At 52.1% G+C, this 13,513-nt stretch overlaps 1 protein-coding gene across 4 annotated transcripts in view; it reads left to right on the top strand.

Moving 5' to 3' along the window:
• Positions 1-13,513, top strand: part of arhgap4b (Rho GTPase activating protein 4b) — a 32,826-nt gene that overhangs the window by 18,523 nt on the left and 790 nt on the right. For 3 of the 4 annotated variants that reach the window (XM_088623996.1, XM_088623997.1, XM_088623998.1), the window contains exons 7-23: positions 1,277-1,405; positions 1,551-1,772; positions 1,870-1,971; positions 3,182-3,379; positions 3,562-3,646; positions 4,075-4,102; positions 4,334-4,430; positions 6,519-6,579; positions 7,078-7,155; positions 8,354-8,488; positions 9,164-9,269; positions 10,214-10,438; positions 10,654-10,736; positions 10,833-11,007; positions 11,632-11,730; positions 12,911-13,078; positions 13,299-13,413. In XM_088623996.1, the coding sequence (XP_088480122.1) occupies positions 1,277-1,405; positions 1,551-1,772; positions 1,870-1,971; positions 3,182-3,379; positions 3,562-3,646; positions 4,075-4,102; positions 4,334-4,430; positions 6,519-6,579; positions 7,078-7,155; positions 8,354-8,488; positions 9,164-9,269; positions 10,214-10,438; positions 10,654-10,736; positions 10,833-11,007; positions 11,632-11,730; positions 12,911-13,078; positions 13,299-13,413 (2,106 nt within the window). Of the gene's footprint in view, positions 1-1,276; positions 1,406-1,550; positions 1,773-1,869; positions 1,972-3,181; positions 3,380-3,561; positions 3,647-4,074; positions 4,103-4,333; positions 4,431-5,967; positions 5,996-6,518; positions 6,580-7,077; positions 7,156-8,353; positions 8,489-9,163; positions 9,270-10,213; positions 10,439-10,653; positions 10,737-10,832; positions 11,008-11,631; positions 11,731-12,910; positions 13,079-13,298; positions 13,414-13,513 lie in introns of all 4 variants that reach the window. The other variant, XM_088623999.1, reaches the window with a different exon arrangement.

Below are 13,513 nucleotides of genomic sequence, written 5' to 3'. Positions count from 1 at the left end.
TGCATTGCAACCTGAGCCACTCCAGGTCTTACTCTGAGCTGCAGGCTGTTGTGTGTTTTTTGTTTTTTTCAATGAAACTGCACAGACTGAAATGCTTTGTTCTGGTTGCTAAGATAAAACAATAATAGAAATGTATAACAATTTACAGAACATGATAATATCCAGTTCTTTATTTCTTCAGTGCTGACTATGCAAGAACCTGCAGCTTATAGCAAAATCACAAATGGATAGAACTGCTGGGAATCTGTTCCCTTAAAGTGAATAAAACACTGTCACAGTGTCACAGTTTAATAGAGTACAGTATGTGGTCGAATTGATTTTTACTGTGGTCATAGTGTTATAGTGTAGTACAGTAGGATTGCAGTGTCACAGTATAATACAGTGTATGGTCTGTGTTACACTTCACTGTGGTCACAGTGTGATAGTGTAGTACAGAAGGATTGCAGTGTGTGATCAGTGTCACACTTCACTGTGGTCACAGTGTGATAGTGTAGTACAGAAGGATTGCAGTGTGTGATCAGTGTCACACTTCACTGTGGTCACAGTGTGATAGTGTAGTACAGTATAATTGCAGTGTCACAGTGTGTGATCAGAGTTACACTTCACTGTGGTCACAGTGTGATAGTGTAGTACAGAAGGATTGCAGTGTCACAGTATAATACAGTGTATGGTCTGTGTTACACTTCACTGTGGTCACAGTGTGATAGTTTAGTGTGGTGACAGTGTGACAGGTTCAGTAGAAATCTCCCAGAAAGAAATAGGAAGAGATTTTCCGCTGGTGCAGAGGTTACTGCCCGCTTCCCTATTCTGAGTCCTGTAGGGCTGCTCTTTGCATGAAAACACAAACACAGCACTTCCACACATTGCCTCTTATTCCCTCAGCAATACAGAGACACTTTCAAACCTTTCCTCACCACTGCAAATACACTCCTGCTCTTTGATTTCCCAACTGAACACAGCACTCAGTGTGATAGTGTGGGGTGGGGGTGGGGGACAGCACTGCTGCTGGCTAGCAACAGGTGCAAGATAGGATACACCCAGGAGCGCCAGTCCATCACGGGGCACACAGACACACACACTCACACCAGGGCCAGTTTTCCCAGAAGCCAATTAACCCGCCAGTCGTAGGAGTAAGGGAGGAAACCAGAGCACATGGGGAGGACACCCACATGAACACAGGGGAAACATGGGGAAACACGGGGAAACACAGGGGAAACAGAGGGTAAACATGCAAACTCCACCCAGGGATACTGATTCTGCTTCCCGTCCCGGACAGCGGCTGGTGAAGCTGCAGGAGGCACAGCTGAAGTGCACGAAGGCGCGGAACGACTACCTGCTGAACCTGGCGGCCGCCAACGCCGCCATGAACAAGTACTACCTGCAGGACGTCTGCACCCTCATCGACGTGAGTCCGGCCCGCCGCCAACCGGCCGCGGTCATGCACGGGGCTGTGGGATAGCCTGGCGGCCCGTATTGGCAGATTCGCCATCTGTCCATCACTGCCAGCTGCTCGCTAGACACTCCCCCCTCTCGCCCTCTCGCTCTGCCAGTGCTGTGACCTGGGGTTCCACCTGTCTCTCGGCGGGGCGCTGAGGGGCTACCTGTCGGCCCAGCGGCGGGTGCAGCAGTCGCGGGAGGAGGCGCTGGTGGTGCTGGACACGGCCATCCAGGGACTGGACCCCCAGAGCGACCAGAAGAAGATCCTGGAGATGAACAACTCGGCCTTCTGCCTGCCCTTCCGCTTCGAGTACCAGCCTCACGAGGGAGACCAGGTCTGTCCCGCTGCGGCGCCAGGGCGCCAGGGTGCCAGGGCTTCGCCCGTGTGTCTCTGTCGGGGCTGTGACCCCCCTGCCTGCCTCTGTCCTCCAGGTGTGCGAGGTGAGCGTCGAAGCACAGGTGCGCCACGAGCTGGAGACGCGCTTCCAGCAGCTGCAGTCCAGACTGTCCTCCGTGACGATTGAAACTGAGGAGGTACGACACCATGCTGGACACACGCTGCACACTGACACACTGCACACAAATACACTGTACGCCCACTGCACATGATACACTGCATACACACTGCACATGATACACAGCACATGGACACACTGTATGCACACTACACACGATACACTGCATGCACACTGCACACGATACACAGCACACGGATACACTGCATGCACACTGCACACGATACACTGCATACACACTGCACACGATACACAGCACACGGATACACTGCATGCACACTGCACACGATACACTGCATGCACACTGCACACTGTACACTGGTACACTGCACACTGATACACAGACCATACACTCCACATCAATACAAATATACTCTGCTACACTGCACGTACACTCCACCCTGAAACACTGCACATTGATACATGGCACACTGACGCACTGCATTTACACTGCACACCGATACACTGAGCATACCCTGCACTCTGACGCATTGCATGCACATACCATACCAATACACTGTATGCACACTGCACAGTGATACACTATGCACACACACTGATCCACTGTACTGTATATTGCAGTACAAACACAGTGCACTGATACACTGCACATACACTGCAAACTGATACACTGCTTACTGATACACTAAACAGTGATACACTCCATGCACACATGGTTCTGTACATTTCACTGTACACACAGTGCTCTGATACACTCCACACACACACTACACAATGATACACTCCATGTATGCACGGTACTATACATTTCACTGCATACACAGTGCACTGACACACTGCACGCACACTGCATACTGATACACTGCATCGTATACACTGAACATTGAGCACTGCACCACACATACACAGATACACTTTACACTGTTACAGTGCACTGGACACACAGGGTACAATGATACACCGTACACGGATCAGTACACCACACTTTTATAAACTGCACTTTGGACACACTACATAGTGTGCACCATCCACTGATACACTTCCTTGCACACACACAGCACCGATACACTCCACGGTACACACTATACACTGATGCACTGTACACACTGCTCACATTTGCACTTTACACACTGTGCAATGTGCAGCACTGTCCTCTTACTTAAAACAGGCAAACAACATATCCTTCTTCTTTTTCTTTCTATTATACAGAACGCCGGCACATCCTCTAACCTGCCCCCACCTCTTTTTCTCCTTTCCTCCCGTCTCAGGTCAATAAGACCCTGCGGGCCACTCTGAAGGCTCTGCTGGACTCCATCAGCACGGAGGAGTACAGCTCCCCTGAAACCCCCCAAGCAGGGCAGTCAGCAGAGCAGTCCAGGGCCAGCGCCCCCGACCCCACTGGCAACAAGTCCAGCCTGGCCAAGAAGAGAGCCAATCAGCAGGAGTCCGAGAGTTTCTACTTCAATGTGAGTCTCCCATTGGACGGAGCTGCAGGGGGAGGGACTTCCAGTCCTTTCTGCTCAATAATAATGCTAATAATTATTAATATCGTAATTATTAGACGTTCTCTCATCTTTTTCTCCCTGCGCCCCCTTCCTTCCTCCCACCTCTGTCCATCTCTCTCCTCCTCCCTCTTTCTCCCTCTCAGAAAGTGAAGGAGTACCTCAGTGGCAGCAATCTCATCTCCAAACTCCAGGCCAAGCACGACCTGCTGAAGGAGGCCATCGAGAAAGGTGCCGTGAGCGCCCCCTTGTGTGCGTGCAGTATAGCACAGTGTGAGCACAGGCAGACGAATACGGGACACGACACCAAAGCCAAGATAGACCTTTCCTGAGATGCACCATGGGAAAGGGAGAGTAAAATGTCACAAAGCACAGCTGACGCAGGAGAAAAGCAACAGGTGCTGGGGTAAAGCATGATGCCACAGCAGGGCACAGGAACGAAACAAGACAGTTAGACAATGGCTTGGCTACTACAATGCAATGCAGATTCCCTGTGCCGGGCCAAGACGCAGAAGGGTGTTCTCCCACACTGCACACGACACTCTCTCAATGCAATACTACAGCTGCTCAGCGCCTCATAAATAAGTACAGATAAAAGGTCACGGGTGCGGTGTCAGGTGTCTTAAACCTCCTTGCCTCTGTTTCTCTCTCCCTCCCAGCGGAAGCTATCGACAGCGACCCCACCAGGTAAGATAAGAAACTGCAGCCGAAGCTCAAGCCGCCTTATCCTGGTGGTCATGTGCTGGTCACCAGCCGGTGCCCTGTGTGTCGGCGTGTGTGCGTGTCAGTGGCAGGACCACAGTCAGTGCCAGTGCAGTAGCCCAGTAGCGAGGTCACTGCGTGTGTGCCAGCTCTGCTGTGGTACAGCGGATGTGTGTGTGTGGGCATGCATGCTGTTAAACGGCTGGTTGTCTCCAGGCTGCAGTCCAGCCAGTCTGTTCGTGTGAGGAGGCCGCGCCCCTGCTCCCAGTACAACCACAAGCTGTTCACTGGAGACCTACTGACCTTCGTGGAGGTACTGCCACTGGAGTGCTGCTGCCAAATACTGTCCCCCTGCAATATTCTACAGCCCACTAGTCTTCTGCCAAATACTGTCCCCCCTGCAATATTCTACAGCCCACTACAGTCTGCTGCCAAATACTGTCCCCCTGCAATATTCTACAGCCCACTAGTCTTCTGCCAAATACTGTCCCCCCTGCAATATTCTACAGCCCACTACAGTCTGCTGCCAAATACTGTCCCCCTGCAATATTCTACAGCCCACTAGTCTTCTGCCAAATACTGTCCCCCCTGCAATATTCTACAGCCCACTACAGTCTGCTGCTGCCAAATACTGTCCCCCTGCAATATTCTACAGCCCACTACAGTCTGCTGCTGCCAAATACTGTCCCCCTGCAATATTCTACAGCCCACTACAGTCTGCTGCTGCCAAATACTGTCCCCCTGCAATATTCTACAGCCCACTACAGTCTGCTGCCAAATACTGTCCCCCTGCAAAATTCTACAGCCCACTACAGTCTGCTGCTGCCAAATACTGTCCCCCTGCAATATTCTGCAGCCCACTACAGTCTGCTGCTGCCAAATACTGTCCCCCTGCAATATTCTACAGCCCACTACAGTCTGCTGCCAAATACTGTCCCCCTGCAATATTCTGCAGCCCACTACAGTCTGCTGCTGCCAAATACTGTCCCCCTGCAAAATTCTACAGCCCACTACAGTCTGCTGCTGCCAAATACTGTCCCCCTGCAATATTCTACAGCCCACTAGTCTTCTGCCAAATACTGTCCCCCTGCAATATTCTACAGCCCACTAGTCTGCTGCCAAATACTGTCCCCCTGCAATATTCTACAGCCCACTACAGTCTGCTGCTGCCAAATACTGTCCCCCTGCAAAATTCTACAGCCCACTACAGTCTGCTGCTGCCAAATACTGTCCCCCTGCAATATTCTACAGCCCACTAGTCTTCTGCCAAATACTGTCCCCCTGCAATATTCTACAGCCAACTACAGTCTGCTACCAAATACTCTCCCCCTGCAATATTCTACAGCCCACTAGTCTGCTGCTGCCAAATATTGCAGTACCCTTTGCAATCCCTTTGCAATCCATTGCAGCCATCCTCAACCTACAGTATATGCTGTTCTGTAGTGCAGTTACCTCTAGTCAATTGCCCTCCTATTCCTATGCTATCCCAATGCCCCTCCCTCAATATATCTTCTCTCAATCTTTCCCCTTTCATCCTTCCCCGCCTTTCTCTTTCCCTCTGCCCTGCCTCCCTAACTCTCCTGCTGCCCCCGTCTCCCACTGCCTCCCTCTCCCTCTTTCTCTTTTTCTTCCCTGTTCCTTCCTTCTCCTGGCCCTGGCCCTGGCCCTGGCTGTCGGTCACTGCAGCACTGCGCCTTAACAGCTCCCAGCGCTGGCAGCGTCTGCGCTCAGATGGCTTGATCGCTAACCCCTTCTCTCTGTGTCTGTGTGTGTGTGTCTCTCTCTCTGTCTGTCACACTCTCTGCCTGTTTGTCTTTCTGTCTGTCTGGCCTTCGCTGCCTGTCTGGCAGGAGGAGACGAAGAATGTCCAGGACTCAGGTACTGGAAAGTTACTGCACTCTAGAGCCACTTCCCTGACATTAGACATGAATTCTTCCCTTTGCCCTGTACCGACCCATTTATAATACGTCCCCTTCATCCTCACTTGTCTGGGCTGGCGCCCCCTCCTGGTCACTTCTGTGGAAATGAGCAGGTTACCTGTAAGGGAGTTGACCCTTATTGTAAGAAACAACAGTGCAGAACCACCCATTGGGTCGACCCCTGTCACCCAAACACACACCAACATCCCCCAGACTCCCCCAGCTCTAGACTGTGAGACTGCACTGGAGCATCGGTCTCGTCTCTTTAACCAAATACTGCTCCCCTGCACTGTGCCTCATTGCTAAACTGAAGGGAACCTTGCCCACGTAAAATGAGGAAAGATCATCTTCTCTTCTCTTGCACTACAGAAGGCAGAGCGAGAAATGGTCACAGCCAGCCCTGTGTCTCTCAGTGTGCCTGTGTGTACTCCCAGACTGCAGTGTCTGTGTGTCTAACAGAGGGTTTCCTTTGCTCCTGTCAGAGCTCTGGTCAGCAGATTCCTCTGGTGGTGGAGAGTTGCATTCGCTTCATCAACTTGCATGGTGAGAACGGCACGGCGCACTATTACTGTACATGCTGCGGTCTGCTCTGGCCACTGCTCACACACTGCACACATGGTATATACTGCTATCAGTTTTGCACACCCTATACACACACTGTAAAGTCTGCTGTAAAGTACATGCTGTGTTGTAAGGAATACACACTCAGGAGCTGTGCTGTGTGATAACTGATACTGTATTATACATGTTGGACCAGAGGGGGGCTGATAAATTCACAAGGAGTGCACTGTGAACTCAAGCTCCCTGATAAAGCAGGATCAGAGGAAAATAGAAGGAGATCCCTTTGGGTCTTTATGCACAGACATGGCAGGTCCAGGAACAAGCTTCCCAGCCAAACGGTTTTATCCGAGACTTCGATCCTCCATGCAGTGGCTGCATGAGAATGTTGAGACCGATTATCTAGATCATGGTCTCTCTTGACCTTGTCCCTTAGCTCTCTCTGTTGCTCAGTGGCTGTCCTTGCTGTGGTCTCTCTGGTAGGTCTGCACCACGAGGGGATCTTCAGAGTGCCTGGTTCCCAGTCAGAGGTCAATGAAATCAGGAATGACTTTGAGAGAGGTACAGCAATCTGTGTACTGAACCATACTTCACTGCACTGATACACTGCACAGTACTGTACTGAACCACTCTGTGCTCCACTTCACCGCACTACTAGGTACTGAAGTGCTCTGTGCTCTACTTCACTGCACTGCTACAGTAGGTACTGAAGTGCTCTGTGGTAACTGTACTGCACTGCATTGTGCCATACTGCACTGCACTCTACAATGGTGCACCACACTGAATCTGCATTGTACTCTACTGCACCACACTGAATCACTCTGCACTGTACTCTACTGCACCACACTGAATCACTCTGCAGTGTACAATACTACACCACATTGAATCACTATACACTGTACTACAGTATATTGCACTATACTGCACCACACTGAATCAATCTGCACTGAACTACATTGCACTATACTGCAAAACACTGAACCACTCTGCACTGTACTATATTGCACTATACTGTACCACACTGCACCACATTTAATCACTATACACTGTACTATACTTCACCATACTGAATCAATCTGCACTGAACTACATTGCACTATACTGCAGCACACTGAACCACTCTGCACTGTACTATATTGCACTATACTGTACCATACTGCACTGAACTATGCTCCACTACTTTGAACCACTCTGCACTGTATTACACACCTCTGCACTATACTGCACTGTGCCATACTGACCCACTTTGAATCACTCTGCACTGTACTATATTGCACCAGACTGAATCACTGTGCACTGTACTCTACTGCACCACACTGAACCATTCTGCACTGAACTATACTGCACCACACTGAATCTGCACTGTACTCTACTGCACCACACTGAACCATTCTGCACTGAACTATACTCTGTACTGTGTTATGCTAGACTGACCTATATGTATTGTACTACACCTCAGTGCTCTGTACTACGCTGTACTCCACTGAGCGGTATGTACTCTGTTACTCTGCACTATAATGAAATGTACAGTACAGCACAGTGTGTACTGGGCAGTTGTGTACTGCAGTGTATTTCGTACTTAACTGATAATGCACTAGTGATGGGTGTAATCATCTTCTGGATGATGTGTGCCTGGACAGTATTTAAATAAGATGTCGGTTTTGAATGATTATTGAAACAGAAATAAGATGCTGTGCATGTGTTAACATCGCTTACAGTATATTTTAGTACAGTATATTGACGTGTACTTGAACCCCAGGTGACGACCCCCTCACAGACTCTCAGGGTGACCACGACATCGACTCTGTGGCTGGCGTGCTGAAGTTGTATTTCCGGGGGCTAGAGACACCACTGTTCCCCAAAGACAAGTTCAATGACCTCATCGAGTGTGTCCGTAAGAAATCCGCTCCGTTTCTCAATACTGCATTGTATAGTGCCTGGGTTACTATATGCATGCTGCACTGGCTGTATACCTGCACGTAACCCAGAGATATAATTGGCTGAGCCCGGTTCCAGGTGTCTGTGCTGAGTGTGTGCAGGCAATGGGGTCTTCAATCTCCACCCATGTGCAGCACTCAGCACTGTGATTGGCTGAGCCGGGCTCCGACTGTCTGTTCTGAGAATGTGGGTTCATCAGCCCCCACCCTTGAGCTGGGCTGAGCGCTGTGATTGGCTGATCAGCTGGGTCTACTGCGCGTGTGCAGACAGTGGGGTCCTCAGTCTCCACCCATGAGCTGGGCTGAGCACTGTGATTGGCTGATCAGCTGGGTGTACTGAGCAGCCAGTCCACTTCATACTGTAGCTGCAGTTTAGGGCTCTCACAGTTGTTTTTTTGGTCCCTTGATTGATGCAAGGAGATTTACTCTGAAATAATAGATGCATGGAATCCAGTTTTACCAGCATTGTAAGAGCAATGAGGCCACCTCAGAATGTCTGCTAGAGAGTGAAGTTTTATCTCTCTTAAATACTGCCAGTGTTACTGTCCAATGCCGTCACAAACTGGAAGAGTACTTTATATCTGTATCAAATACAGTTTTTGCTCCCTCTCCCTCTGTCTCTCTCTCTGTAGAAGTGGAGAACTCTCTGGAGCGAGCGTGTCACATTAAGAGAGTGGTGTCTTCGTTCCCGCGGCCTGTGCTCGTGGTCATGAGATACCTCTTCGCCTTCCTCAACCAGTGAGTCTCTGCCTCCTCCTTCGCGGTCTCTCCCAGTGTGGGAGCTGACGAGGTTATGAGCTGACGAGCTACTGAGCTGATGAGGTGATGAGCTGACGAGCTACTGAGATGACGAGGTGACAAGGTGACAGGCTAATGAGCTGACGAGTTGAGCTGACGAGTTGGGATGACGAGCTGAGATGACGAGCTGACAAGTTTAGGAATTGACAAGCTGATGACCTGATGAGTTGACGAGCCGTCGAGCCATCAAGCTGACGAGCCGTTGTGCCTAGAGCCGTTGAGCCGTTGAGCCGTTGAGCCGTCGGGCTGACGAGCCGTTGAGCCGTCGAGCTGACGAGCCGTTGAGCCGTTGAGCCGTTGAGCCGTCGAGCTGACGAGCTGACGAGCCGTTGAGCCATCGAGCTGACGAGCCGTTGAGCCTAGAGCCGTTGAACCATCGAGCTGACGAGCCGTTGAGCCGTCGAGCTGACGAGCCGTTGAGCCGTCGAGCTGACAAGTCGTTGAGCCGTCGAGCTGACGAGTCGTTGAGCCTTCGAGCTGACGAGCCGTCGAGCCGTTGAGCTGACAAGCTGTTGAGCTGACGAGCCGTTGAGCCGTCGAGATGACGAGCCGTCGAGCTGACGAGCCGTCGAGCCGACGAGCCGACGAGTCGTTGAGCCGTCGAGCCGACGAGCCGTCGAGCCGTCGAGCTGATGAGCCGTCGAGCTGAAGAGCCGTCGAGCTGACGAGCCGTTGAGCCATCAAACTGACGAGCCGTCGAGCTGACGAGCCGTTGAGTCGTTGAGCCATCGAACTGATGAGCCGTTGACCCATCAAGCTGACAAGCTGTTGAGCCGACGAGCGGACGAGCCGACGAGCCACCGAGTTAGTGAGCCAGCAAGCTGAAGAGCTGATGAGCCGACGAGTTAACGAGCTGACGCGCCTCTCTCCTCCCCCTGTCCCAGCCTGTCCCAGTACAGCGATGAGAACATGATGGACCCCTACAACCTGGCGGTGTGCTTCGGCCCGACGCTGGTGAGCGTGCCGGAGAGCGTGGACGCGGTGTCGGTCCAGGCCCAGGTCAACGCCCTGGTGAAGACGGTCATCCTGCACCACGAGACCGTCTTCCCCTCCGGCGCCGAGCTGCCGGGGCCACTGTACGAAAAGTGCATGACACTGGACGACTACTGGTGAGTGGTCCGCGTTGCGGTGAAGGGTCCTGAGAGTCCAGGGTGCTAAATGTGCCTTTCCCGTGGTTTTGCCAAGAAGATACCAAGATTGCAGTGGCTACCCAGTGCCGTCTCCCATTACCACACCTGTTCTCACCACCACCACCACCACAGTAAAGCCCTCTGCTGAAACGAGCCGGTTTGCCTGTTGATGCGGTCTACCTGTGTGCCCGCAGTGACAGTCTGCTTCCCGAGCCCATCGCAGAGGAGGGAGATGGGGACCCCGATGCCCTGCCGGAGCCCCCCGCCAGTGAAGACGGTGAGCGAGGGGGTCCGCTTGTCGCTCAGTTCCGGCGAAGACGAGCGTGTGAGCGAACGTGTGTCGTTGATGTCTGCACGTTGTGCTCTATTGCAGAGTCGGACCAGGCGCAGGCACTGTATGACTATGTGAGCCGCTCATCCCAGGAGCTGTCGTTCAAACAGGGAGACACCCTCATCCTGCACAACAAAGCCTCTGGAGACTGGTGGAGAGGGGAGCTAGGTGGAATCAAGGGTCTCATACCCCATAAGTACATCAGTGTGCCTGAGGGGTAAGTGTCCAGCTAAACTACAGCCCTGGAACAGTACTATGACTGGTGCAGCATCTTATAGTACTGTGACTACTATAGTGCACTACAGTACTGTGATTACTACAGTGCACTACAGTACTGTGACTGCTGCAGTGCACTACAGTACTGTGATTACTACAGTGCACTACAGTACTGTGACTGCTGCAGTGCACTACAGTACTGTGACTGCTGCAGTGCACTACAGTACTGTGATTACTACAGTGCACTACAGTAATGTGATTACTACAGTAATGTGATTACTACAGCGCACTACAGTACTCTGACTGCTGCAGTGCACTACAGTACTGTGATTACTACAGTGCACTACAGTACTGTGACTACTGCAGTGCACTACAGTACTGTGATTACTACAGTGCACTACAGTACTGTGACTGCTGCAGTGCACTACAGTACTGTGATTACTACAGTGCACTACAGTAATGTGATTACTACAGCGCACTACAGTACTGTGCCGAAAAAACAGATAATTCTATAAGTCTGCAACATATGCCAACTATTTATAATATAATTCTGCAACATATGCTAAATATGTAGAATACAGTGGGGATTCTGTGAATCCTGCAGTGATGTCTTCCTCACTTTCAGGACTCAGAAGCGTCTGGAGCAGAGAGGAAGGAGAGAAGAAGGAAAGGCAGCAAGCATCGGAAATCTGTCTGAGGAACCACCTGGAGAGCAGAGCAGCCGGTACTGAGATAGAAAGAGAGATTAGATCTGCTGTACACACACTACACTGAGACAGAGGGGTTACTACACACACTACACTGAGACAGAGGGGTTAATACACACACTGCTGTACACACACACTGCACTGAGACAGAGGGGTTAATACACACACTGCTGTACACACACACTGCACTGAGACAGAGGGGTTAATACACACACTGCTGTACACACACACTGCACTGAGGAAACAGGGACTCAGATTAAGGTGGGGAGAAAAGACAGAGTGGATAAAGAGACCAACTTGTTTGTTTAGTTGTTTTATTTGGATAATAAATGTTTCAGCTGCAAATCCTAGTCCTGACTGTCAGATTCACGTCCTAGTCCTGACGTGAGCTTCATCCAGTGCTGCCCATGTAGAATCTAATCTTCAGCCTCTTTCCTTCTTGCCTTGTGTCTCCATCTTTCCTTTCCCCTGTCTGTCCCTCCCATCCTCTCCTCCTCTCTCCCCCATGTCCTTTCTGTTCCTGTCTCCTTCTTCTTCTCCCCCTCTCCCCCTTCTTCCTCTCTCTCCCTCTTCCTCATCCTCTTCATTTTCCTACCTCTGCCTTTCCTTCTCCCTCTCTCCCTCTCTCTCTCCCTGTCTCTCCCTCTCGCTCTCCCTCTCTCTCCCTCTCTACCTGTCTCTCCCTCTCTCCCTCTCTCCCTCCCTCTCTCTCCCCCTGTCTCTCTCTCTCTCCCTCTCTCTCCCTCTCTCTCCCTCTCTCCCCCTCTCTCCCCCTGTCTCTCCCTCTCTCTCTCCCGTCTCTCCCCCGTCTCTCTCCCCCTCTCTCCCTCTCTCCGTCTCTCCCCCGTCTCTCTCCCTCTCTCCCTCTCTCCCTCTCTCTCCCTGTCTCTCTCCCTGTCTCCCCCTGTCTCTCCCCCTGTCTCTCCCTCTCTCCCCCTCTCTCCCCCTGTCTCCCCCTCTCTCCCCCTCTCTCCCCCGTCTCTCCCCCGTCTCTCTCCCTCTCTCTCCCTCTCTCCCCCTGTCTCTCCCCCTGTCTCTCCCCCTCTCTCCCCCGTCTCTCTCCCTCTCTCTCCCTGTCTCTCCCTCTCTCCCTCTCTCCCTCTCTCTCTCCCTCTCTCTCCCTCACTCTCGCTGTCTCTCCCCCTGTCTCTCTCCCTGTCTCCCCCTCTCCCCCCCTGTCTCTCCCTCTCTCTCCAGGCTGCGGGTGAACAGTGACAGTGCCTCCTTGCCGCGGAAGCGCAGCGGCAGCAGTCCGACCCGAAAGTTAACCGCCCTCTTCGCTGAGCCACCCCGCCTGATGCCCCCCCCTCCGCCGGGACAGGGCCGCTTCCTGGGGCCGCGAGGGGCCCCTGACTCCGCCGACAGGTACCTAACCCTTTACTACAGTGTTCGAACACTGTCACGACTGTCACATTGCCATATATTACAACACTGCTCCAGTGCTTTTGCAGAATCTTATGGCATTATAATAAAGCCATGATTACTGCAGAAGGAGCACTGCTAACACTGTCTTGTCCCTCCCACCTTCTTTCTCCCTTCCTGTCCACCCCTTTCCCTTGCTCTCCCGTCCCCTGTCTTCCTCCAGGCTCCAGGAGAGGAGGAACACTCTGGAGAGTGTGGGGTTTGGCGCCCCCATGGGGCGACACGGTGTCACTGCAGAGAGGAGTGGTCAGGCGGACAGGCCGGTGGAGCTGGACAAGGTACGCGTGTTGCGGCTGTCCAGCTGTCCTTCTTGCGACCGTGTCGTTGGCGTTGCGCGGCTCTGGCCTGCCTGTGCCCGCTGTAACTGAGCCCCTGCGT

The sequence above is a fragment of the Lepisosteus platostomus genome, chromosome 3 (assembly GCF_059453375.1).
Source record: "Lepisosteus platostomus isolate fLepPlt1 chromosome 3, fLepPlt1.hap1, whole genome shotgun sequence".
Taxonomy (NCBI): Eukaryota; Metazoa; Chordata; class Actinopteri; order Semionotiformes; family Lepisosteidae; genus Lepisosteus; species Lepisosteus platostomus.
This window is presented reverse-complemented; position numbering and strand designations above follow the sequence as displayed.